The sequence below is a fragment of the Wyeomyia smithii genome, chromosome 2, assembly GCF_029784165.1.
Source record: "Wyeomyia smithii strain HCP4-BCI-WySm-NY-G18 chromosome 2, ASM2978416v1, whole genome shotgun sequence".
In the NCBI taxonomy this organism is placed as follows: Eukaryota; Metazoa; Arthropoda; class Insecta; order Diptera; family Culicidae; genus Wyeomyia; species Wyeomyia smithii.
The window spans coordinates 55,030,556-55,058,414 of record NC_073695.1 but is presented as its reverse complement, the minus strand read 5'-3'; the positions used below and the strand labels follow the sequence as shown (position 1 = coordinate 55,058,414).

General features: G+C 37.4%; 1 protein-coding gene across 7 annotated transcripts in view; it reads right to left on the bottom strand.

The window, feature by feature from the left end:
• LOC129725481 (protein GDAP2 homolog) overlaps positions 1-27,859 on the bottom strand; it is a 198,372-nt gene that overhangs the window by 78,384 nt on the left and 92,129 nt on the right. For all 7 annotated transcript variants that reach the window (XM_055681384.1, XM_055681385.1, XM_055681386.1 and 4 more), the window contains exon 8: positions 3,907-4,031. In XM_055681384.1, coding sequence (XP_055537359.1) covers positions 3,907-4,031 — 125 coding nt within the window. The remainder of the gene's footprint in view (positions 1-3,906; positions 4,032-27,859) is intronic.

Genomic DNA, 27,859 nt, shown 5'->3' with positions numbered 1-27,859 from the left:
TTATGGAAGATTATTTTTTTTATAAAAATTCTAATTCTAACATTTTTCAAAATATTTGTATTCTGATGATTTTAAAAGATGCAGAAAGTCATTTTGAATCAAAAAGCCCTTGATAGTTGACATTCTAAAGGCATCGGTTTTCGAGTTATTTTGAATTTAAGCTCGAAAAATTATTATTATTTAGGAAAATACACGTTTTTCTTAATTTGACCGTGGTTCTCCAGCAAAAAACCATACGTTCATTGGAATGCTTGATCAAAAATATACAATTCATTCTTTGACAACAAAACGATTGGATAAATAACTCAAGCGCTGTACCTTAGCCTACCTACAAGTTCCCCCTTGCCGAATGTTTCATAAAAAAATACGTTTGTCGTGCAACACTACCTACTTGTTTACTATTAATAACTGTTTGTAAAGTACGCAACCAATAACTACTGGGTTACCTATAATATCTGTTTTCGTATATAAATACGATTGCGCTTCTGCAGAAGTGTTAGTAACAGTTTGCATTTTGTGAAGATGGATAAAGTGAAAATGGAATACACCAAACCCAAATGCTGTAAACCCTTTCCTGATCGTTGGTGCTCATTTAGCTTACGGAAATTAAACGAAAACGTTACGGCAAAATTAAAAATATTAAACAGTCAAGCTCATTTTAATACGTCTTTATCAATTTGTGATTCGTGTAGTTATTGGAATAATAGTCAAGCCACCATTCATCCCTTCGTTGTTTACTATTCAGAATCTGGAACAGTTAAGAATATCAGCCTCATCATAATATCGGAAGTACTTCATCATGATACTGTTGCGGTTCAGGTGTTCATTGCCAAATTAATGAGTTTTTTGAAAACAACAATACAGTTGAAAAAAGCGATATTAATGTCTGATGGAGCTGCCTCACAATATAAAAATAGAAAAAACTTTGCAAGTTCAAAACAAAACAGAACGTCGATGCAGAGTGGCATTTTTTTGTGACTTCTCATGGTAAAGGTCCATGCGATGCAATTGGTGGCACATTAAAACGAATGGCAAGAAACGCAAGTTTAGCTATAGAACATGAACATCCCATTACAAGCGCGAAAGAATTGTATGATTGATCTAATCAGAAAAATAATAAAATTTCACCAAAAGTGTCATTTAGTTTGGTATCATATAAAAAATATGAACAAGGAGTAACAGAATGGAGCAATATATTCAAAAAATCTATAATAATAGCTGCCACACAAAAGTATCACTCTTTTGTTCCGATTTCAGAAAATAAGATACAAACGAAGCTGTTTTCAAAAGATGACATTTACTTTAAAAGATTGATCATTTACTTATGATGTATTTAAAATATAAGGTGAAATTAGTTCTGTAAAGTATCAATGTCGTAAAAAAAATATGTTCCCAAGATAATAAAACTCGAGAATAAATATTTGATTCTTATATATATATATATATATATATATATATATATATATATATATATATATATATATATATATATATATATATATATATATATATATATATATATATATATATATATATATATATATATATATTTCACTTGAAACATTTTAACTCTTTTCTTGAGAACCGTTCGCCCAATCGCGTTGTTGTCAAAGAATGAATTGTATATTTTTGATCAAGCATTCCAATGAACATATGGTTTTTGCTGGAGAACAACGGTCAAATTAAGAAAAACGTGTATTTTCCTCAATATATATAATTTTTCGAGCTTAAATTCGAGCTTAAAAAACAACTCGAAAACCGATGCCTTTAGAATGTTAACTATCAAGGGCTTTTTGATTCAAAATGACTCTCTGCATCTTTTAAAATCATCAGAATACAAATATTTTGAAAAATGTTTGAATTAGAATTTTTATAAAAAATTAATCTACCATAAAAAATTATTTTTCATTTTTCCATCCTGGACTTTTTTTTAAAAGTTGCGCATTAACGTCAAGTTTAAAAAGAAAAATAAAAAAAAAATTCAACTCTTTTTTTTTAAATTGAAATTTAATGTATATTTTTAATTTTTTTGGGTAAAATTTTTTTTTTTGTACAGTGTATATTTTTTCTATGATGCATTTTTAATTCCCTACAACTCATTCTCAGACAGTTTTTCTATACAACCAACGGTTTCTGGGCTACAATGCTTCGAATAATAGTTATGCCAAAAGGCATACGCCCTTTTAGAATGTAAGTCATGGGTGTAAAAAATCTCTCCATCTGTGAAAAATGCTCAGTTTGCTAAGCCAAATACGTGTGCAAAGTTTCATTCAAATCAAAAATGGTCGATTGAATTTTCGCGTATTTCCAGGTCATTTGAAATGATTTAGCTCATTAGGCATCTCAAGCACAATTTTCTATTAGGAATGTTAATTTTCGAGTGTCAAAACACTGAATTTTTTATCGCTTTGAGGCATCTCTAAATCATGTCTATTTAAGCTGAATTTATGCACAGGTTTTTGTTTTGAGCAAATAAATAAAATGTACATGGTCGGTTCTTTAAATTCGATTTTTCCATACATCACATTAACCCATAGCTAGGAGAGTCTAACGCTTGTTCATGTGAAATTGTGGAACCGTTGTATGAGCACTAGACTGGGACACGGTTATATGGAAAAAAGCGGCGGTGTTATTTTTTCGCTCCCATGCACTTTTCGTGTTCCTTATGGGTCCTATAACAACTGTGTAACTTTTCAGATCGATCGGTGAAACGCTCGACTTGCGCCCGATTTTTAAAGTTTCCATGCGATTTTATATGGGAGAATCCACTTTTTCAAAACTTGTTCTCTAGAAATTCCCAGTTGGCTTTTAAAAATATATCAACACATGATATTTGTAGGAAATTTTCTTGGGAAAAACTCTTCTGAAAACCGCAAGGCGCTACCTTGCTTGTGAAAAAAGATATTCACCCCAGACTGATTGAATATCTGACGAACGGCTCACCATTGAATTTTACTAGCAATGCTGCCGCTTGATGCTGCTGTTGCAAATTCAACCATGTGATGAGGAATGATATGCCCTAAATTTATCTTGGAGGCTTCCCCGAAAATACTCTGAGCAAAAATCACACTTTGAAAATCAATTCCACGCGAAATTATTTCTCTTACTTAAGCAAGTCTGCAATAGCAGCATGCTGTAGCAGTGTTGCTGGAAAATTTCAATGGTGAGCCGTCCGTCAGACATTTATCAGTTTGGGGTGAATAGCTGTTTCTACAAGCGTTATTGCACCTTACGGTCTTCAGAAGAGTTTTCCCAGGAAAATTTCCTACAAATATCATGTGTTGATATATTTTTAGAAGCCAACTGGGAACTTCTAGAGAACAAGTTTCGAAAAAGTGGATTTTCCCATACAAAATCGTATGGAAACTTTAAAAATCGGGCGTTTCACCGATCGATCTGAAAAGTTACACAGTTGTTATGGGACTTATAAGGAACACGAAAAGTGCATGGGAGCTAACATTTATTTTTGTCCCACCCTAATGAGCACCTAACTGTAGGGCTATTTGAGCTGAATGAAATACGTATTTCACGGTTCATTTTCTTTAAACGATGACACAACTAAATTGTAACAGATATGACACTTGGTTGCCTAAGAAAATTGATCAAATAAATTGAGTTGATAAAACTTTGACCCTCTGTCTATATAGTTAGAAATGACAGTGGTTCCATTTAAAATAGTAATTGAATTATTTAAACTCTATCCATAAGCCCTCACAACTTAATTACGAACTTTATTATGTTATTATTTACTCAAACCTCATAATCGCCATAGTTATTCTTCATAACTACAATGTGTCAACTAGCAGTTGAGTATTGTGAATATTATTTCTCTACCAGCTCACCTAAAAAAAATAAACTACTTTAGTGCCGGTAACTTAAGCCATAAATCATTCTAATCAAACTTACCTGCATATGTGTGAACGAATGCTGTCCTCCTCCCATATGCGTGGACAGGTTGAGATTAATGTTGTTGTACTCAACGTCGGAGCCCATCTCCAAATCGTGCGGACTAGTGTCGGAGTCGTCGTCCGCTGAAAGAACAAACAAAATTCAAAGTTAATTAGTACAATTAAATAATTTCCTCGTTGCGAAACAAACTATCATACAGGAGAATTGAAATGAATCGTTTATCATCCTGCACTTGGGGATACGCCTATGTTCTGACCAAAAATGCACTTTTACTTATCGAATCTTTGCGCTCTGCGCGAAATTAAATGCAACGACGCAAACGTTCAATCAAACTGGGGCACTCGCGTGGATACTCTAGCCGTTGACTTCTAGTGCAAACAGCATTTTGTGTTTGCGGATCAGTTTTTGTGAATTTTTTGATAAGGAAAATTGCACGTCTATCTTTCAGGCCTTCAGGCTAGCTGATGCTGGTGGTGATCGCAGCGCATCCCGGCAACAAAGACATATCGCGTATCGCTGATCGGAAGAACAAAGCACAGAACACATATCGTGCACTCGTCAACGGACGACAGCAAACTGCCGCTACCGAGTAACTGACATGACAACTTTACACCCATTAAGGAGGAGGGCCCTCGTGTAATCCCGCTGAAGATAACTGGTGAGAGCGAATCGAGTACCGTGTGAGAGTTGAGCCAGAAGCGCGCATTGTGTAGGTTTTGAATGGGGTACGCAACTGTACAGATATCACATCTCGATCAGATGATTGTTAAATACAATAATAAAATAGATTGATTTTTTAGCTAATATATAGCCTTCCAATGAAAATGGAATTAATGACTGCAAGCGTCTTAATCTTTTATCAATGCTGGTGAACGGGAAATCGATAAACAATCCGACACTAAAAACTTTTTCAAATGTCAAAAAAAAAATTCAGTAGTTTTACTTTTATAGACAAAAAACTACAAACTATTTCCAACTTTCAGTTCGTTTTGTACAATAAGTTGTATCTTTAATCTGTGATAATTATTTTCTTATGTTCATGAAACGCTTATCATAACGTTCAGATTCTTTATACGATCTGATTTTTCATAGTTGCAACTACATTATATAGTGACTCAATTTGTAACATTTATAATATCCACGTCCCTAGTTCAATGCCTGTTTGCCAAACAAAAATATTTTCCTAAAACTACCAGTCTTACAAACGTATTACAACCTACGTTTCTGGTGGTTCACAATTGTTTACGTTTTAGCCGTATGAAAAGTATAAAATTACAACACCTCGTCACGCACGATTTGCTCCGAGGAACTACGTTTGAATTAGATAGAAATATCCAAAAATAAAACTACCACTTTTAAACAGATTAATTGATTAAATCACATTGAAAAATTACATACCCTACAAGGTATTTAGTAAGTTTCAAAAACAAAACTCCCGGAATTTTCCACTTTTCTCCAGAAATTCACATTTTGATGATATTATTTTTACACCTAAAATTAGTATTTTCATATTCCGATGACATTCCACTAAAAGTTTCTTTATCTGTATATCTGTCAAGAAGAATTTGAATTACAAGTGGTCCTAATTTAAAAAATGCAATCTGAAATTACCAGGGATCTGTCCTAAACAACTTGATTATTATTAAGCGCTTGTATAACATTCGATTTTGCTGAAAAACAATACATTCATGTTCGATTTATCGTTTGCAAAGTGTATTAGTAACAATTCAGGAATTTCGTTTGGAACCGGTTTACGACACAGGTACATCCTGAAAAATTTTGCTTGTAAAATTAGTAAGAGTGATAATTGTTGGTGTCTTATCCTTGATATCGTTATTAATTCAGGAGGGGTTTGAAAGTTTTATAATTTGTTTTCGATTAGCTAGGGTAAACAAACCTTTAAAGCGAATTAAGGAGGTTGAAAAAATGTGACATTCATCATCGTCTTGGTGTTGAAATAGTTATAGATTAGAGCAAGTAGAATATAATGCTGAAGACTATAAATAAAACTATATAGATTTCTTGACATCAGAAGCTCTATGAAGCTGAAAAACTAAGATTTTGAAAATATAGGGTGTTAGGGAGCTGGCTACTTGATGAAAAATATACTTCTACACATATGGCCAAAATTCAGCTTCTGCAGAGTTACTCACTTCTTCCAGGTTTCGGTTATGTTTGCCTTTAACGAGGTCTATCACAAGAAATATCATAGCTAACCCAATTCTGTTGATTTCCTTGGTAAACTGAGAAAATTTCGTAAACAATACACAATCAAAATTGTGTCTTAAAATTGTATAATTAGAGAGAATGAGAAGCACTTAGAATGGAACAAATGTGAAACCAAGTTTTTTTTGAGAACTAATCTGCAATTTTCTCTCTTAAATGTGTGATAAACACGAGTTTTGTTGTTAACCAAAATAAACATAAACTAAACTACCCTACAAATTGTTTTTTTTTTCTTTTGACACAAAGCATCTAACTCTTTTAGTTGAGCTGCTATTTTACCTTAAAAGCAATGAGCTGCGCCTCCATTTAGTGTAGTAAGATTCGCAGTTTTCTACTCCACTGTGTAACATACTTTTGACGTAGGACTACGTCTAACCGCACTATATCGAGATACATTCTGTGAAAACTAAAACCAAGGAGTAACGTCGGAATGAAAGATTTCAAACGTTAATACTGATGTAACCATACGATGGATCACAATAACCAATATGTCGTTGGATTGATAAAATGATGGACAATTTTGGGATTCTTCAGTTATCATTATCATTTCATTGTTAAACAGTGAAAATTTCATAAAAGTTTCAAGGTCGAATTTTCACGAACAATGTACCAATCACATCCAAGCACGCCTAACACAGACTTCATGCGTAGACACCAACTGCCTGTCTAGCAGTGGCAAAAAAAAATTGACAGAATCTCCCTGTCTCAATAGGTCAACTAATGTTTGCTTCCATGTGCCAAGGCTATTTTGATGTTTTGAAGGTGAAGCTTTTTCGGAAAGTTCGTAACCACCTCCACTATCTGACAGTTTTACGTTCTGCTGTAAGAATGTTATTGAAACTGATGTCTTAAAGGGAAAAATGCTGACACAGACAACAGTACTGCACCGAGCAATGTATGAATAGAGCGCTGAACTCTACACTCTGTTTTTCTCAGATTTTTAAAAAAACTAAATATAGAGTATTTAAGAGACAATAGAAAATCAAAATGCTGCTAGCTAAATGAAATGAGTTCAATATGACAAACCAAATTCGTTTCATCTTAATATTAGAGTTCCGTCATTTTTACTTGTATTTTTCAATTAGTTTTTTTTTTTGTTTTGCATTAGCATCAACAAGAAAATATTACTTTCCATAACCTTACTTGTAATAGAACAACACTATGCAAAAATTAATTGCTGAGGCTAATACTAATACTCTATATTTAGTTTTACTCTATATTTAGTTTTTTAAAAAATCAGAGAAAAACAGAGTGTAGAGTTAGCGCTCTATTCATACATTGCTCGGTGCAGTACTGTTGTCTGTGTCAGCATGTTTCCCTTTAAGACATCAGTTTCAATAACATTCTTACAGCAGAACGTAAAACTGTCAGATAGTGGAGGTGGTTACGAACTTTCCGAAAAAGCTTCACCTTCAAAACATCAAAATAGCCTTGGCACATGGAAGCAAACATTAGTTGACCTATTGAGACAGGGAGATTCTGTCAATTTTTTTTGCCACTGCTAGACAGGCAGTTGGTGTCTACGCATGAAGTCTGTGTTAGGCGTGCTTGGATGTGATTGGTACATTGTTCGTGAAAATTCGATCTTGAAACTTTTATGAAATTTTCACTGTTTAACAATGAAATGATAATGATAACTGAAGAATCACAAAATTGTCCATCATTTTATCAATCCAACGACATATTGGTTATGTAATGCATCACTCTAGCCCTGTTTATGTTTGAAGATAACAGACATATGATTTTCAAATTTGATATCTTCGTTGTTCTTTGGTATCTTGGAGCATGAGCATGAGCATGAGCATGATTGACCGCCCGCGGTTGCTACTCCGTTATTGCCAGATCAGCTGTAATTACACAGAGAACCAATGGATGATGCTTGGGATTAACATTCATCTTCAATGTGTAAAAACTGGTGACCTTAATCTTTATATTGGGCAATACCAGCGCCGGCCGCATCCGAATGCAGGTCAAAGAAGGAGTGTGTATAGGAATATGTTGACGTGATACTCGCTTTATTGGAAGCCGAGAACACCTCTGCACTTCCACGAGAAATCACTGGGATGTTGGAGAAAAGGGTTAGGTTTGCAGCAGATTTCGTTTTGGTAAACGATGCGCTGAGTTCTAATACCGGGATATTTGTTATTATCGCGCGTACGAGTTCATTATATCTTTTACGGAAATCATAACGCGATCCGAACTCATTCCGGTTGATGATGTAACACCGCAAAAATAAAGCGCACGCGAGGATACCGGACCTACAACCTAATCAAGACACACTCAAATATTCGAAAATCTGTTTATGAAGTCATTATGCAACTACCGAAACGTATCTCTCATTGATTTATCTCAGCTGACTACACAATGTTACGGAGCAACCAGATATGCATTACCCAAATATAAGAAAAAAGTAAATATATAGGCCCTCAACACATACTGCAAGCGGTCAGCAAGAGAACTTCAAAAACGGCCTATTTGCTTGGCCATCGCCGTTCGACAGACGAGTCGCGTATAATCCTGATATTAATTGCAAATAATTGCGATATTTGGTGGCGATTAATTACGATGTTTTGTCGCGATTTATTATTTACGATATTTATCGAACGAACGGAACCTATTCCGAATCACTGCGTGCTGGAAAAGAACCTACGGGTGGACAGTCTGCGAATAAATGGTTTGGTACATATCGAAAGTCACAACACACCGAAAATCCATAGTTGAGCAAAGCTCACCTGGGCCGAAAACACGTTTACTTCGAAAAGTTATGCGCGACCGCTCTATTCTCTCTTACCGACGCATACGCGCGGAGACACGGTATTTAGCGTTGATCACCACTTACTTCTTGAATAATAAAGCGAAGATACCTACTGAGTATGAAAAAACTGGCAAAGTTTCATGCATTCATAGCTAGAAATTTTTTAAAAATACAAATATGCATATCTAACAAGACCGAGTACTAATTAGATTTAACAAAATGCCAAAACAATTGCAGTCAAAATTTATTTGCCATGCTCACCGACAAGATTTCTACTTAATTAAATTAAAAGTTGTCTATGTGTTTCAGTATTTACTCAAAAGCTAGAAAAATCATAAAACAAGGGCATAAAACTGCTCAAAATATTCGTAACCGTCCAGTCGGAGCGCGAAAGATAAATTTCTAAATTATGTTGTGCTGCTACTCATTCCGTCATGTAAAAACCAGCGTGTTCAAAGGTTTAAAACATCCCTCCTATTGGAGCAATTCTGTCTATTGAGTATAGACTTTGGCAAACAAAGCGACTCCATGAAATCACGCTTTAACAAATCTCCATATACTGAGAGCAATGCAACCAGATATGTATCTTCCAAAATAAAAATAAATAAATAAATAACCCAATTGATTCAGAAACGGCTGACAACGCAAGCAGGGTATGTACTAGAGATGGTCGGGTACGGGTATTTTTACCCGATACCCGTACCCGACGGGTTCGGGTCGGGTTTCGGGTAACGCCAAAAATATTTTTCGGGTTCGGGTTGGGTACGGGTAATTCAAAAACCAAGGCTTCGGGTTCGGGTCGGGTACGGGTTTGGAAAATTTTCAACTCGTCGGGTACGGGCCGGGTACGGGTAACTCGATTTCCGTGCATTATGAGAATTTAATTATTAACTTGTAGCAGGTATTGTTATAACTTGAAAGTATTGCCTTGCTTGAAAAAATATTCAACGCAAGCACCTCCTGTACTTAGTATGGTTATACAAAATATTTTGGTTTATTTTGACGTGAAATAACAAATTTCATAAACTTTCAATAATAATCCTGCCAGCGTATTTCGCTTATTAAACTTGAGCTTTCTGGATTCACGGTCAAAGCCGGCTTTCTTTTGAAATATGAGAAATTGCTTAACCTGTTTTACCCTATCCAAATAAGTTGTTCATAAAGACCTATTCAAAACATGTACTTCGTGCATACTAAACGATGTGCGTTCAGTGTGCGCTGCATGGCAAGCAGCGCTTGCTGCTATATCGATCGCTCGGCGCGCGTTGGAAATGTTAAAACTCGGTATAGAAAATTGGCTCGACGGCCACGTTTCTTTCGCGACACACCTAATTTTTTAAATGTAGGATTTTTTCTCAGCTTTCCAATGGTTGTCTCAGAATTAAAATCGGTGGTTGCCAACCTGTTCAAAAACGCTTTTTAATGATAAAGTTCAAAATGGCGGCGAATCCAAGATGGCGGTCAAACTTTTGAATACTTCACATGAAAGCTCTAGATGTTTTCTGTATAATGAAATGCTGTTTGTAGAGGGTTTTGGGACAAATATTTGAAATATAGCTCGATAAAAATATTCGATTTTCACTTTTCTAAAAATTTGTTCACCCCTTGGCGAACAAGGGGTCCACCAAGTGGAACAAATTTATGTGCAGTTAATAAATTTTCTTTGCGTTTAATCGAACTCAAATAAAAAAATCAATTTTCAAAGACCTCGTGTCACTAGTGGCCTGGTTTCAGCGAGAGTTGCCCAAAAATTCTATTAAAATTTTTATTAATCTCTCGAAAACAAAATAAAAATTTCAGCAGTTTGTATGAATCAAACGTATACGTACAACTTAAATAATTGAAATCCCAGATCAATTTTATTATGGGGTAACTAACAGGAAAAATGGAGCCCAAATTCTCCATACACAGTTACGAATAGATATTTTGCTGCGTGATAAAATGCTCAAATTTTCCTATAGCAGACGAGCGGACGTACTCAGTGACAGATGCTACGCTGGATTCTAGGTGAACTAATACCAGGGTGGCCACTCAAAACCCGAAATCAAATTCCCTGTTTTCTCCCGGTTTTTCCCGGTTTGTTCAAATATATTTCCTGGTTAATTGTACTTTTGAATTCTGTAGTTTTCCATGCAGTTAAGGAATAAAAAAGCGTGACTTTCGATTTACATCTCAAAATGCTCTAAGTCACTTCTTGACGTGTTCAGCCTTATTGAAATCAAGAGATATAGTCGCAAAAAATCGAAAAATGCGACGGTTGTCACCTTTCCGAGAGGAGATGTCTACAAGTATCTTATAAACAACGCATATTATACTCATTACCGAGGAGTTCTAGGCCAACTTAAGTTTGAAGGAATCGTTTTTACCTCAACCAGATAAGATTCAATATATAAAAGAGTAATATATAAAAGAGTATTTTCATAACACTTAGAACACGTTACTTCAGCAGCTCACGCATCTCCTCATCAATATCAATTTCGTGTCCTCCTCCGGCAACCTGTACTGTATCGTACATCAAGCGCTGCGCTATAAGTCTGTCTTTTTCCAAATTCATGACTACGCACTCCTTGTTCACGGAGAAACCTCGCTCCAACGTGACATTGCCATGCGATAGAATCAGAATCTTCTTAATAAACACAGTAAAGTTAGGAAGTTTCTTGCCTGAAGCAGCGCTCTACAAAAAGTATCAAGGAAGTCAGCAATGCCTTCGTCGAATGCATACTCAATAGTTGTGAGTATTCTTGGCGACATCTATCAGCTACAGTTCCCGCGAGATTATCGTTGTGAACCATTTGCTCTAGGCAAAATTCGAGCCATTTGAATGCTATTTCCGGGGAGCTTACCTTGGTCAAGTTAGCTTCCAAGAGGAAGATGAATAGAAACAAAAACTGTTTTATGCACCGTAAGATATGTCAGCCATCTTTTCCGGGTCACAGGACAAGTCTTTTTTGGTTAAGTATTCGAGGAAACTTACTTAAGAAATTTTGGTCTTGTGATCGCCATGAGACAAAAATGGGTTTGTATGGCACAATCCCACCCCCACTGGCCCGGCTTGTAATATTTAGTGAAATTCCCGGGTTTTTCCCGGTTCCAAACGATTCCAGGTTTTTTCCCGGTTCTCCCGGTTTCCCCGGTTGGGTGGCCACCCTGCAATACTTCGCCTGGAACTCTGGGCTCATTACCATTCGTTCACATGAACACTCGGTTCTAGCCTAACTCCGGCCATCATCTCGAGGTAACCAGGTATTTAAAAAAAATAAAATAAAAAAATATCCAAAACGGGTCGGGTATGGGTCGGGTATCGGCAATTTCAGGGCATTTTTCGTTCGGGTACGGGTCGGTACGGGTAGCTGGAAAAATTTTTTTTGGGTTCGGGTCGGGTACGGGTATTTTAAACAAACCTGACTTCGGGTTCGGGTCGGGTACGGGTTTGAAAATTCTCGATGAGTCGGGTACGGGTCGGGTACGGGTAACAAATTTCCCATACCCGACCATCTCTAGTATGTACAGTATCCCTACCGACGTCAGTCCACTGCGCACACAAATAACGAGACAGCTCGATGAACGCGAAAAAAAAACTATACCTCACACATATATATCATCCTCATATAAACTGCACAAAAACAAAAGAAATCACAAACTCACGACAATCCTACAGTCTGCACCCCTCAAGTCTCAGCACGCACTGCAAGGCCGAGGGCATACCGGAGAGGATACGAAGCTAACAGCGTCGTGAAAAGCAGAAAAAAAACAGTGGTTCCCTTTTGCCATGCAAATCAAACAAAAAACACAGGCAAAACGTTACCAACACTAATACTTATCCTTTAATTCCCGCGTCCTCTGTGAATCATCATGCTAGTGCGAGAACGTGCCGCACGCAAGAGCAACGGTCATCCTGCACTTGCACTTCTCGCGCTTTTCCTTGTTCACCTTGCACTTACTCACACACACTTATGGCAAGGCAAGGGCTAGCGGGAAACGTGCTCCACCACCGAAAAAGAAATGCAGCTCTCACAAATTAGCCACAAAATTGCACGAATCTTTAACGGATTTCAACATTGACGTCACTCTCACCGATAATACGAAACCGCCACATTTCGTATTAACTTTTACTCCACCCTTTGCACTTAAAATATAACAATTACGCGACGGGAAGGCTAAATAAAATACGTCGACATTATTGCACTATCCTCAACCGTACACGACAACCCTCGGAACACTTCATCGCGATTTGAATCAAACACTCGGAATTCACACCAACACAACACAAACAACAGCGGCCTTCATTCAATAAATGTAGACACATCCCTTTTCCAGATAGAAAATATATAACTTATTAAAACTTGAAAAAACGATGAAAAATTCCGACGAGAAACATTTTCACGTCCGTTTGTGATCACAGCTTGCCTTCTCAATGTGGGTAAACAAAAAGCATTCAAATACTGTTCAGGCATCACCAGCATTTCCTGCAGCTAGTGTGTATGTAGGTAATATTCTAAATTCAGTAAATATCAAATTGAAAACATTTAATCCTGCTCAAGCACTCATATGCTAGTGTCCTTTCAGGTAAAATTTAAAATTCAAACAGCAACAAACCTTTCGTGTTTGATGCTGAAAAATCGGTGAAAAGTAGGTAGTCCAACTCCCGGAAAGATTGACTACCTACAATAATCCATGCTGCAGTTAATGTCCGCTTTATCGAACTGTAACTCGATGTACGAGGATGTTCAAGTAGGTATAAAATTTACAACTGATATTGTTATGAAATTGAAATTCAGCAATGACTTTAAATAATGCTGTCAATTTTCTAAATTTGAAAGCTCGCTCTTTAAAAGCGAATGAAGATGATTTTTTTTATTTTTTAACAGTTTATGATGTGCAAATTGCAGTTGAAACTAAAACGCTTTCAAAGTCTAATATAAAACTAAAAAGAAACCCTAATTATATGGTTCACATGTTCGAAAGAATTGATGTTGCCGGAGGTGGAGTTGCAATAGTTATCCACTGTCGAATAAAACATCGTGTTATGCCCCATCTTGAAGCGAAGGCTATTGAAAGTTTGGGAATTGAAATCGAAACAGATATTGGCATTTTATTTATAGCAGCAGTGTATTTACCTGCCCGAGGCATTGGTGAGCAGGAAAATCATTTTAAGGAAAATTTACAAAAAACTTACGAGAAATAAATCTAAAATTTTTTAACATCGGTGATTTTAATGAAAAACATCGATCATGGAATAATGCACAAAGCGAATCCAATGGAAAAATGTTGTTTAACGATTGCTCGGCTGGATTTTATTCAGTTTTATCTCCAAATGGTCCTACATGTCTTTGTTCAGTTGAGAATCCATCCACAATTGATTTGGTATTAACAAATCAAAATCATTCATGCACTGATTTATTAACCCATGCTGATTTTGATGATGACACCCCGTTGAGCATACAGACGCGAGGCATAGTACGCTAGGCATAATGGACGGCAGGCATACGAACACGAGGCATATGGACGCGAGGCCGAATGGACACAAGGCCGAGGGAAAGTGAGCCGGAATACGGTATTATCGTCATCATCATCACAGCTCTCTTTTAATAACATGTATTTCGCTTCAGAGTGACTCGCTGTCCGAGCGAATGCCGTCCTTACTCGCTACCGCTCGTTCGGACTTAACTAAGGGAAAGAAACTCTGTTTGAATAGACCTAGCCAACCATTAGATCAGTCGTTTGTGTGCGAGAGGCCGCCGCTTTCGGGTCGGTGACCGGCTCGGACTGCGGAAACCACGGCGGCTTAGTGCCGCCTCGGTTCCTTGCCCTCGACAAAGCATACTATGCCTAACATCACATCTGTTCAACTGAAGAACCAAAAATGAGACAAAATCTCTTTATTTTAAGTATCGACATCTAGCGGAGGAGAGAACGCATTTTACACTCGAAATTTTATTAAGCTTATGTTCCATTCATTCAATAAAAGGACTGTATGAGCTCTCGCCGCTTTTTCGCCGAGAGAACCCTTTGTTCTCCCCGGTACTGGTATAGCGAGAGTGCCTTTTCATGATAATCGTACAGTACCACCCGCATACGTGCAACGGTTTTTATGTAGATATATTTTTAATGAATTTCATTGTTGCCCAAGTTGAAAACTAAATATCTTGACTAACGTCAAACATTTTTTTACATTGTACCTAATGTCGTAAACAGTGCTGTATATAGCGCGTCTGACATGCATTACTTGCAATGTTAGGTATAAAAAACAGTACGAGAAAAAATATTGCCGTTGGTCGAGAAATTTAGTTTCCAAGTCCAACGAAAATATTCAAGAAAATTAACTAACAGGTTAAAATAGTTTCAACAGTCGCGAGGTGTACGATCCAAGAAAATTTGTTAAACAATGTTTCAATGGTTCAAAGATTTTCAGTTTAATTTGTTCTATTGACGTTGATTGTGAATTGTTACTGAATTTCCGCTTTAAAGATCTCCTGAATGCGATCCTGTCTCAACTTAATTTTGATAGATTCAACTATTCAAAATCACCTTTTTGCCTGGTCATTGAAGCAAAATAAAAATATTTTTTTGGTGCATGTTCAAACTATTGGAGCGAACTGTTCGAACGATGCACTGTAAAATCAATGTAGGATGGAACAGCGAAAAATAAATGCGAAAGCTTGGGCACCGATTTGCTGCAGAGTTTTGTTCGTAGTTGCATATCTGTTCTGTGCTAACATCCATATGCCTAGCGTCCATATGGCTCGTTTCCCGCCCCCGATTTTGATTCTGATCATCTTCCTATAACTTTTTCCATATCCCGTGTAACTGTTTAAATTCTACTAGGTCTGTGTTTGATTATTACAAGGCCAATTGGGATCGATATCGTACCACGATCGAAGAAAGCTTGAATTGTGATATTGTTTTACATAACAGTGCTGACATTGACATTGGAGCATTGGATGATTTGAGCAGTTTAATACTCAATGCCCGAAACTTATCAGTTCCTAAGGCTAGCGTGAAATTTAACACACCAATTATTGACAACGAGTTTCAACTTCATATACGTTTGAAGAACATACGGAGACGTCAATATCAAAGATCTCGTGATCTTGCTTTGAAAGATATTTTTAAAGATTTACAAACGGAAATCAAACATAGATTCACTCTCTTGCAATATGAAAATTTCACGAGGGAAGCTGAGCAACTAAAACCATATTCCAAACCTTTCTGAAAGCTTTCAAAGGTTCTTAAGAAACCTTCAAAGCCCATTCCAGTCCTCAAAGATAATGACCACATATTTCTTACGAATGAACTAAAACCTCAAAAACTCGCTCAGCAGTTCTAGAGTGTTCATAATTTCAATTTAAACGTACTGAGTCCTATTGAATTAACTCCCAGATGGTCTCGAGGTACGATGCTGGCCTAACAAGCCAGTCGTCGTAGGTTTGAGTCTCGGCTCGGGAGAGACTGTTAGTATCAGTAGGATCGTAGCGCTAGCCCCGCAATTGTCCTGTACACTAAACAGTCGGTTGCGAAGTCTGCGTATAAATAAACAGAAGGTCAAGTTCCGAATCGGGATGTAGCACCCAGTGGTGTCTCGTCCTATTGTGCACTACGTGCACTACACCAGGTGTTGTTGGTGGGGGCTTCATACCAATTTCAAGAATAACTAACAAAAATCAAAAGCTAAAAAAATCCATCAAACAGTATCAATGAGCAACTAGTATTGCTCGCTGTGTACCATTTCTAGCGCACAAAATGAAAAAAAAAAAATACCTGTGACCCACTCTACCATAATTAACTCTGGAAATCAATGAGTGATGCGAACGAGAGGCATAAAAACAGACCAAAAACCTCTCTGCGCCGTGCACTTATAAATGTACACAATATTGTTATGTATCTACACACAGAGCGTGTTCGTTGTTCTTTGGTATCTTGGAACTGATTATTTTTTTTCTGATTGATTCTTTATACTGATAAAATGTTTAAATTGACCTGTATTGAATATTAACATGTTCATAAAATTCTATGTCAATTTTGAATTTTCTGTGAATATACATTTTCTACTAACAACTGTGATTCGTTATCGATATTTTTTCCATGAGCTTGTAACTGGCAGAAAAAAGTGACATCTTTGCCGCTTTGTAATCGGTTAATTTAGCCATCTTCCACAATAAAATAAAATAGATATAGAAGGAAGTTTAATTTTTACTACATCGTACTCAATTTATTATTGTTTAGAAAGTTACCTTTTCGCGTATTAGGGAAAATTGACTGTATTAGAATGAAAGATATTCATCAATGCTTTGCCTATATTACCTATACGCTTTATTGCCGGAACATATTCCAGTCATATCTCCGGAACCTATTCCGGTTATCCGCTCCGGCAACAAATAGAACCAAAATACTTTTCTTTCGGAGGATGTTGAGCTTGAATTGGTTACAATAAATCATGAAAACTACAAAATGTGATTAAACGTAACCGCTCATTTTTGGCACATGTGTGCCAAAATCAAACTTTGCCAAAAGTAAAACGAACTCAAATCAAACAGAGCTTCAAAAGCAAATATAAAACTATTGTAGTCCTACGTCAACTATGCGGTCGTGTCTTGGATACCACCCTCCTACTATTTTAAATTTATTATGTTACACATGCAGTTAATTTCTTGCTATTTGTCAATATATGGCGATAGCAGTAAGTGCTGGTCGATTTTAACATATCTTTAACGTGATGAATCTAGGAGTTCTAGGAAGTTACTTGTTAAGCCATTTCCAAGCGATTGCATGCTTTAGGAATGATTTAAAGTAAGGATAATTTAAAGCCAAAGAACGTTGAGTGTCGTTTTTTCGCCTGTGAACAAAACAAATCATGCTAACTGTCCGACCATACTTCTACGTGGGACAAGGTCGCTGTTATTTATTATGCGTTGTTGGAACTGAACAAAACCAGCACTGGGGATCGGTAACGACTTCAATTGATATGATTAACCCGATCAATACTCAAATAAAAACCGCAATCCGAGCGGAGAGACGAAAACGTGATTCTACTGCACGACAACGCTCGGCCTCAATCTGCCAAAGTCGTTAAAACTTACAAATTTAAAATTTAAATTTTCTAAATACTGCACCGTCCGATTATTGCTTGTTTTGTTCAATAGAACATGGTCTGGCTGATCAGCAATTCTGCTCAAATGCCTCAAAAGACGACAAATACTTTTAGTGAACTTCTAAAAGCGGGAAGCGAGCGGCTGTACTATGCGATCCACCAGATAATACTAAAAATCTGGGCGGAAGAACAAATGCCGAACGACTGGTTGGAAGACCTCATATGCCCTATCTATAAGAAGGGCCATCGATTGGATTGTGGCAACCAGTGCTGAGAAAAATCACCGCCTAGAAACTCAAACAGACTGATATCAAGCCAACCTTAGCGACAAATATCTTTTCTATGCACAAACATAAACTGTAGCTAGACAACGGTCGCTAGACAGATCGAAATGTTGATTTTCGATGAACACGTTTGTTGGTATTCATTCCTCAGTCAAAGTTCACATTCGTTTATATGTTGTCAAAGTTGAAATTCATTATCATCACCACGGAAATGAGAACGAATATCAGTGTCAGTAACTTGTACTGAATATTTGTATTACGTTGAGCTCAGATGCAATATTCAATATTAAATTTCTAGGATTCGACAAGCAACCGACTGACCTAGACCAGTTCATACGTAATTACAGCAGCCATCATAGCATATAATTCATTAAATTTATTTAAGTTATAACGTTTAATACGTTTATTCTAATAAATGATATTTCTCATAAATAAGTTCAATCATAATCACAAACTTATTATTTGAATTCATGAACAATTGATCAGCTAAAGCGACCTGTCTATTGGTGATGATTCTTAGTTTCTTCTGTGTAATTCCATCACCTTTGAATAAACCATGCTCATACACTTCAAAAGAATGACTAGTACGGATATGCCGGATGATATTCCCGACGTCGTAAACGACTTAGGAATGTTTGCATTCGCTCCCAACATCAATTTGACATCGCCCACGTGCAATCAGCGGTAAAGCAACTTCCTGTAGCGTACGCTTCCCTAAAAGAAGATTTTTTATGTTGAAGCACTTTTTACAACGTTGAAAACATATGGACGATAACCATACCTGCACAAAGCTTTCTAGTTTTGATAATATCGTTATTACCAGAAGAGCTTCCAGTTGGTATTGCTATCCATTTCAGATTATTTTCGAAATAAAAAAAATGTAACTGCACTTCAAAAAATATCAGTACCTCAAATCGAAATTGATTTTTTTGCCTTTGAGTTTCATTTTCACGGTTGCTATTTTTGAATTGATAGATGAACCAATCCGAATATCTTCTGTTTCGTTCTTGTTGGATATTATATTCATTTTGAGACGTCAAGTAACGATGAACACTTTTGTTTACATCGCATATCGGATAGTGAAACCGATTGTCATGGTAATATGTATCACCTACACGACGAAAAAGCATAGTTTCAATGTTGTGAAACTCATTTGATAATTTTAACCACTGGTGGCAACTATCGAGGGATAACGTTGCTCAACTCCGCATATAAAGTGCTCTCCCGTATCCTGTTCTTCAGATTGAGACCGCTAACGGAATCCTTTGTTGGCGAATACCAGGCTGGTTTTCGACAAGGGCGTTCCACGACGGATCAAATTTTCACCCTGCGACAGATCCTCGATAAGTTCCGGGAGTACAACTTATCGACTCACCATCTGTTTGTGGACTTCAGGGCGGCATATGACTCAGTGAAAAGAAATGAGCTGTGGCAGATCATGCTGGAACACGGTTTCCCTACGAAACTAATAAAGCTGAGTCGTATGACACTGGAGGGATCCAAATCGTGCGTGCGGATAGCTGGCGAGACATCAGCCGCGTTCGTAACGTTGGATGGACTGAAGCAGGGGGATGCGCTCTCCAACCTACTGTTTAACATCGCTCTTGAGGATGCGGTACGAAGAGCAAACGTCGAAAGAAACGGTACGATCATCACGAGATCTCACATACTTCTTGGTTTTGCGGACGACGTCGATATCATCGGTATCAACCGTAAGGCCGTGGAGGAGACTTTCGTACATTTTAAGAGAGAAGCAGCGAGATTGGGACTTGTCATTAACTCTGCCAAAACGAAGTACATGGTAGCTGGCAGAGAGCGTGGGAGTCCCCGTGGTGTTGGTGCTGAGGTGGAGATAGATGGGGAACGATTTTAAGTGGTTGACGAATTCGTTTATCTTGGTACGCTTGTGACATGTGACAACGATATGAGCCGTGAAGTGAAACGACGAGTTGCAGCTGCGAACAGGGCTTTCTACGGACTGCGTAACCAGCTAAGGTCCCGTAGTTTGCAAACTCACACAAAACTAGCGCTGTATAGGACGCTGATACTTCCGGTGGCCCTTTACGGACATGAAGCATGGACGCTGAAGGAAGCTGATCGACGAGTGCTCGGAGTTTTTGAGCGTAAAGTTCTGCGATCGATACTTGGCGGTAAATTGGAAGGTGGAGTGTGGCGCAGACGCATGAATCACGAGTTGTACCAGGTATAGAAACATGCTGATATAGTGAAGGTAATACAGCGGGGCAGGCTTCAGTGGGCTGGACACGTAGCCAGGATGCCTGACGAGAGAGCCGCCAAAACTATCTTCAGTAGAGAACCAGGAAGAGGCCGTCGACTCCGTGGTAGGCCTCGCACGCGGTGGATGTGCACGGTGGAAGAAGATGCACGATCTGCTGGTGTACGGGGAGACTGGAGAGCGGCTGCCCAAGACAGAAGAAGCTGGACATCTCTAATTCGTTCGGCCCTGGACCGGTGAACAGTCCGTTAGCCAAAAAAGTAAAGTAAAGTTAGTACTTTTAGTGTAACGATATTCGAGCTCTTTTAGAAAAAAATAAGATAAAGTTGTGGCTAGCGATGGACAATACGTTGAATGATTTATAGGTAACTTTTTTTCAAACAAAGTCACATTGTTAATTAAAAAAAAAAAAAACAAGAACGTAGTGAGACGACAACTACAATTAAATCATTTATTACACATTTTTACCGCAGTTCGGATCTACAGGAGTTTTTAAATGCGGTTTTCTTTTAGTCAAAATTCATAATATAAAATTCTTTTAATTTTTTTTATGGTAGCAGCCACTTTTCTTGGCACTTTTCGGCGTTTCACACGGCCATATGCTCTGCCAGTCGAGGTATTTTTCGGGAACTTCGGTAGTTTGGTGATTTTAAAAATTGTAGCCACCTTTCCTTTTTCTGTTGCGGTATAAAATGCCTGGCCCGAGAGCTGTCTGAAATCCGCCTTTACATAAGTATATAAGTCTTCCATGACGATACAGTAAACCTTTGTGAGCAGAATAATATACAGTTTTTGGGGCCGCTGCTTTGCTAACGTGTTTGTTTGGAAACAAATTCTGTGGGCCACGTCATGGCGAGTTTCTTGAAGCAATTCAGACAAATCATTTTGGCACGCTTTGAATTCATAGCCTCCGGATTAGTTTATGTGGAAATGTGCTAGTGAAGCATTCTCATTCACGTCTCTTGAAAATACTGTGGAAGGCAACGGTCCCACGTTACTTCCTTGAGGTACACCACTCAAGGTAACTGTAACTAAGCTGTCAGAATGATGATATTGATAATGATGTTTACTTTCGACTATGTTTCGAACGAAATATAATCACCAGACGAAAGGTTTAGATCAAAGAATTTTTTTTCAGATGCATATATTTGCAAGCGACTAAATATTCTTACCTTTTCGTTCAAATTTGATTATCTTTTCGAATTTTCCTGAAAAGATTGTGTTGTTCATATGGCAGGTTTCTGACAAAAAATAAAAAAGTTATTTTATAGATCTATCGTATGGAGAAAAGTCAAACTTTGACCGTTTCGAAGGTCCACTCAACAAAGTCTGGTTGAGCACAAATTTTAAAGGGTTTTTTTTCGAAAGGTGAATTTTTTTGTGATTCGGTGGTCAAATTTTCTGCATGCATTGGCACTTTATTGTACATAATAATAAGAATACTAGAAAGTTGGAACGCAGCTGTGTCCTCATGTTAGAGCAGCGTACAACAGCGTCTGACCCAGAGCGGGTGGCTGAATCATGCAATGTGGGGCCTCTCCGGCAGCCCCGCTAGGTATCGCAGTTCTAATAAGGTAGCAAACTGAATATGATTTACTCCGAACAATTCAGATAATACTATGCAACGAAATAATCGGCATGGACCTAGGCGATTGAAAAACGGGTAACGACTATTAGAACGAACCGACATTCGCAGATTTCCTGGCTGCGAAATATAAATGTGGAGGTATCCAGAAGAAGGAGAAGTCCCAAGTAACACGGTTAGTCTTTAATAAGTTTAGGTAATTGATATATAACAAATCTCGTCACTATAACAATACCGTAAAAACTTATATACAACTTGTTAACAACTCAAAAAGCGCAAGGGGCGGAGCCAATATAAAACATATATTCAACTTCAAATGAATTGTTCACACGACTTATATAAAACAACTTTATAACGACTATAACCACCACTTTTACATTTCTAGTACCAACAAATGGTGGCCTGTTATTAATAGGTCATAAACAAATTGCACAAATGAGTTGCAATTTCACTCGCTGATGATTGTTTCTAACACATACAAAACAGATGACCCACGAAAATAATCATGGCTCTTCATTTGAGAAATTATCAAGACAATCCATTGATAGAATAGGGTGTTGGTATAGTGATTAAATACAATAAATCTACGTGCGATTTAAGATTTGTCGTGAATATTTGCCTTGTACTTCGTTAAAATTTACGCGCTTCGAAAATACCACAATATGATAGTAATCAATATCATATTCTTTTTAAATTTGAAATAAAGAAAAAAGTAACAGATAAACTCTAGAGGAATGAGCCTCAGGTATATATTTTCGATAGGATTATATTATGAAACGTGCCTTTAGCACAGAAAAATGGTGTTGAATATTATTTTAGCACGCCGTTTGCGCTAACGAGGCAGCCATGTTGATTATAAGCATTCGTTGAATGGGTACACCGATTGCCCAAAGATTTTGTCCGTTATATAACCACTATCTATAAAGTTTATTTCGGTAAAAATATCGCATAATTATTGAAAAAAATGTACATTGAAACATCAAGGTGAACTAAGATGTCATGCACTATGTACTAATTATTTGAACTTTCTTACTCTTTTAGCAAACCAAACGAGGAAAATCGTGAAACCAATTAAGCTAGGCAATATAAAGCTACTACAATCTATAAAAAAATCGCCGTCACCATCTTGATTATTGTAGTACAGAAAATAATATAAAAATTCTCCTAACTAAACCACGCATTAAGTAATATATTTTGAAATTTAAGTAAAACAGAAATATTCAAACATTGATCTGAGGTTAATAACGATGATCAAAATAATAATAATAAAACCGAAGATCGTTGAGCAAGACAAAAAGGAGAATTGAAACAAATCATGGCCGATCAGATCAAATGATTTTCTTGTTTTAAGTAAATTGAATGATGAATTTATTGATTATAATTTACTGTCAAATTAATTATTTATGTTTAATCAAACATAAATTCCCTGGGTGTTTAAATATTTCATATAATTTTAAATATTATAACAGTATTTTTGATCTGCACTGTATTTGATGAAGAAGAAATAGTTCACACCATAAAATCACATTTACAACTGATTTAAAACTGAAGTACAACTTTTGCGGCCATTTTTCAATTTTGTCTCCACTATACGTTTTACTGTCAAACACATATTCACCACTGTTGTCTCTCTTGCATTCTCAAGCAAAAAACTAGTTATAAACATGTTATAAATCAGTTTTTTCAGCAATTCGTAATGTATTTACAACTTCAACTTGTTATTTCGATTTGAAACATCATTCCGATTTAAAACATCATTGCGAGTGAATTAAAACCTAATGTTCTCCCTGTAACTTATTTATGACTTATTTATAACTTTTTCCTTTCATTTTTTTCGTAAAAGATGTTGCATGTGTTACTTGGGGTCGAAAGCAGGAGAACGTGAATTCGGGGTGGTAGATCCTATTGCTGAGCAGAAAGAGGAGTCGGTTTCGTGCTAATTGAGAAACAAATGAAGCGTGTCATTAGATGAAGGCCGATCAGTGACCGTAACACGATGACGAGAAGGAGAAGTTCTATGATTTCATCGAAAAGACGTACAATGAGTGCCCAGAACACATGATCGTAATCGGAGATGAAAATGTGCGGGTCGGACAGGAAGACTTCTTCCGCCACGTATTTGGAAGAAAAATCTTTCTACTACGAACAATAATGGCCTGAGGCTACAACCAGAGTCATGTCTGTCTGTAGCACCTATTTTGCATGCCGAAATATTCTAAAGCACACCTGTAGGCACCCCTAATGGGGTAACCTGCTTTTGAATCGACCATGTTGTGATCGATGGTCGGCACTTTTCAAACGTTACAGATGTGTGGTCGCTCAGAGGACTCGGATCACTACCTCGTGGTATGCAAGATTCGCACCCGGTTGTCCAACGTACTGAAATTGAAGTAGATACGGTCGAATATCAAGCGGTTATTAACTGGAGCAGCCAGCAAAGTACTCGCAGAAAGTTGATGAGCGGATCGATAATTTCCGCACTTGTTTAGAGTGGCAAAAAATAGAGCTTAATTGCTGCCTGACTATCACAGAAACTGCAGAAAATTGTGTGTCGGTAATTTTTTTTCAGACACGTACTCGCGCATTCTATTATCGCGTATATTTCCGCTCGAATACTGTTGGCCAAATTTTCTTGGGAAAATATTTTATAATTCCTGGCTCTGTGAATTCCGCACCCACGGAACCATTCATTTTAGAACTGTCTGTGTAGAAGCAAAGTTAGCCGACCCCAAATTGTAAGTCCACCTTGTTACCAACTATCTTATTCTCATTGAGACCTTACCTTTTTCCAATGGCTCTGCTGCATATCTATAGAGTGTCAATTTAAATGTTTCACCTTAGTTTCTGGTCTAGTATGATTCCCAAATATCTGGCTTCAGTAGAAAGCTTTATATCGGTGCCTCCTAGCCGCAGTTTGTATTCTCTTTTTTGAGTAAAATGAATAATAGTTGTTTTGGAGGGATTTATACTTAATCCATTTCGCCTACACCATTAAGTTATATATTTTTGCATGGAAGTGAACTGTCAAAACACCTCATTATATTTCATGCGATGGAAGCAAGACAATAAAACCAGTTTATCAGTTAACGAAGATTGTCAAGGCATCGGTCAGTGTCAGTGAAAAAGTGTTTCGGTGAGGTTCATTTTGGTTGAGTGGACTGTTCGTTTTTCTTTTTCGCTTTGAAGTGAAGATCATTTGGTTGGATTTGTCGTCAAATTTTATTTCGTAACCGTGAACGATGCGCGCGATCTATTTCATCTGAATATAACAGCACGTTACTAGGACGAAAATCTAGTGTATCTGAAAGAGTGCTGCGATCATTAGAAGTGAAAATTTAAAATGATTGGCTGTAATTTTCGAAGAATTTTGCTGGGGAAAATGACTTTCATCAGCACTGGTTGTGAGATGCATCATCAAATGCTCCCTTAATATCAAGAAAAGCTGCCAGAGAAATTTCCTTGGCATGGAAGGATTTTTCGATGACACGTTTGAACGGAGGGAGATATTGAGCAGCTATAGCCGCTGAAAAGCGACTCCATCGGTGGAAGAAACGTCGAAGGCGAAAGGCTGCTTTTTCCGGCACGAAACGAGGAGCCTCTACAAAATGATTAACAGAATCAGGAACCGAAACGAGCTGCCCCTGGCATGTGCAACATCGCATTGGAAGGTGCTAAACAGGGCTGGCGTGCAGAGAAGTGGCACCATCATTACGAAGTCTCACATGCTCCTAGGTTTTGGGAAAGGTATGAATAACCTTTTTTTCCGGACCTCTTAAAAGGAAAACTGCGAGTAGGGCTTCTCACAACCTCTGTCAAAATAAAGTACAAGGTGACCGGAGCACATGGTCAGAAATCAATAAGAGGTCAAATTGTCCCATCTCAAAAATTATCGCATATCAATCCCACCACATGTTTTTCCTGAATACGGCTATATTTTATTTCTTTAATCCAAATAACAAATATTTTATGTTGTTTTTATACGCTTCTTATTGTTGAAAAATTATCAGGTTGTTTTAGAGAACTAGGTTGTTTCAGAGAAATTCCACCCAAAAGTTAATCCTAAGTAGACACCAATACTGCATGTTTTTAATTCAATCAAGGAAATAATAGCCTCGAGCAATGTTTCTTTCTATGAGCTGTAAATTCCCTGTTGATGATCTGCTCATTTCAAGTGATCATTCAAAATGAAATTGTCAGAATCCAGGAGACATCTTTGTTAGATGCTTAGCTGTAAACAGCTCTCAGAAATCATCCGACAGCATATCCAAGATTTTAGACCTTAGATTTTGCTTTTTCAACGACGGCCTTAAATATGGGGTGTACGTCTCCGCCTTCTTCCTCGCACTGCAGCAAAGAAACTGTCTCCGAACATAATTATGTGCCCATTATTCTTGAGAAAAACATTAAATAAATAAATAAATAAATAAAATATTAAATGAAGGCAAGGTGGTTGCGACTGAGACTGGTATTTAGCTACTCGATGGCCTAAATAATCGCATATCAGTCCCTGCCTTGTTTTTCATTGATATTTTCACAATAAATGCAATTTTTTGTTGAAGAAGTTATAATAAAGGTCTATTTCATTATATTATGTCGAAACATAGAAACAAACCACTCTAAACAGGTGAAATATCCAACACAAGAAACATACCTTGAGGGTTGTTTTCTGAAGTCGATGATTTTTCAGACCCTGTTTGCCTAACAACAGTTTTAAACAAACAGTTTAGTGTACAGGACAATTGCGGGGCTAGTGCTACGAACCTACGACAACTGGCTTGTTAGGCCAGCATTGTACCTCAAGACCAGCTGAGAGATACCCAGCAATCCACTGGATGTTCAGTTGTATCAGCTCTTACAAAGTTTTTCGATACTCTGTCTCTAAATTTCAAATTTCATGTCATTTTAGGTTGCGTCTTTTTTCTCAAAAGAATCCGTTTTTGTTCTCTGCACTTTTTCTCAAAACGAGTAACTATTAAGCTCTTGTCGAGAGATTACACTGTGACAAAAATTCACTTCACCACTCTAAGGAAATCGAAAATCTTCTTCAAAAAAATGAAATCAATTTCAGCACGAAGTAAATTAAACAACGGTTTTCAGGAAATTTTCTTAAGTCACTTTTCTGGACGTTTTATCTAAAATAATCACGGCAGATGTCCAACAATAACGTCAGTGTAGTAGAGTTTTTTTTTTTCACATCGATTCATGTTGAATGCGAGTAAAATGTAGTAAACTATTGCTTTGGCAGTTATTGTTATTGTCAAAAAATAAGCCATATCCCCACCTGTTGCATCACACTGCATCACAAACACAATGAAAAATGGGTCGCCCTTTATATTATATGATCACTACCCTCCAAAGCACACCTCGAAAATCCTTTCACCTGGCGCCAAGCGAAATCGGTAACTGATGTTACAGGCATTGTTACAATTTGACGACACGGCAGCGCACCCAACGGCAACGGTTAATGAAGGCCGTGGCAATTTAGCTATCGTCGTCATTCGATTGAAATACAGTAGATAAGGGTTTCTCCTAATGGCGAATGTCTTCTGCCTCGTGTATGTATGCCTATATCTACAACACCAGTATACGGCACTGCGGTGACCCTTCTACGATATGCACGCAGAGTGCAGTGACTCACATGTTGATTACTGCGTTGAATAATTCCGCACATAAACTTCATTCGGCCGTCCGTACCAGTCAGTGCCGGTGTTGTCGATAAAGTTGCCGTCGCGTTCCACTAGAATTGTACACTGTATTGTAATGAGCCACACTTCTT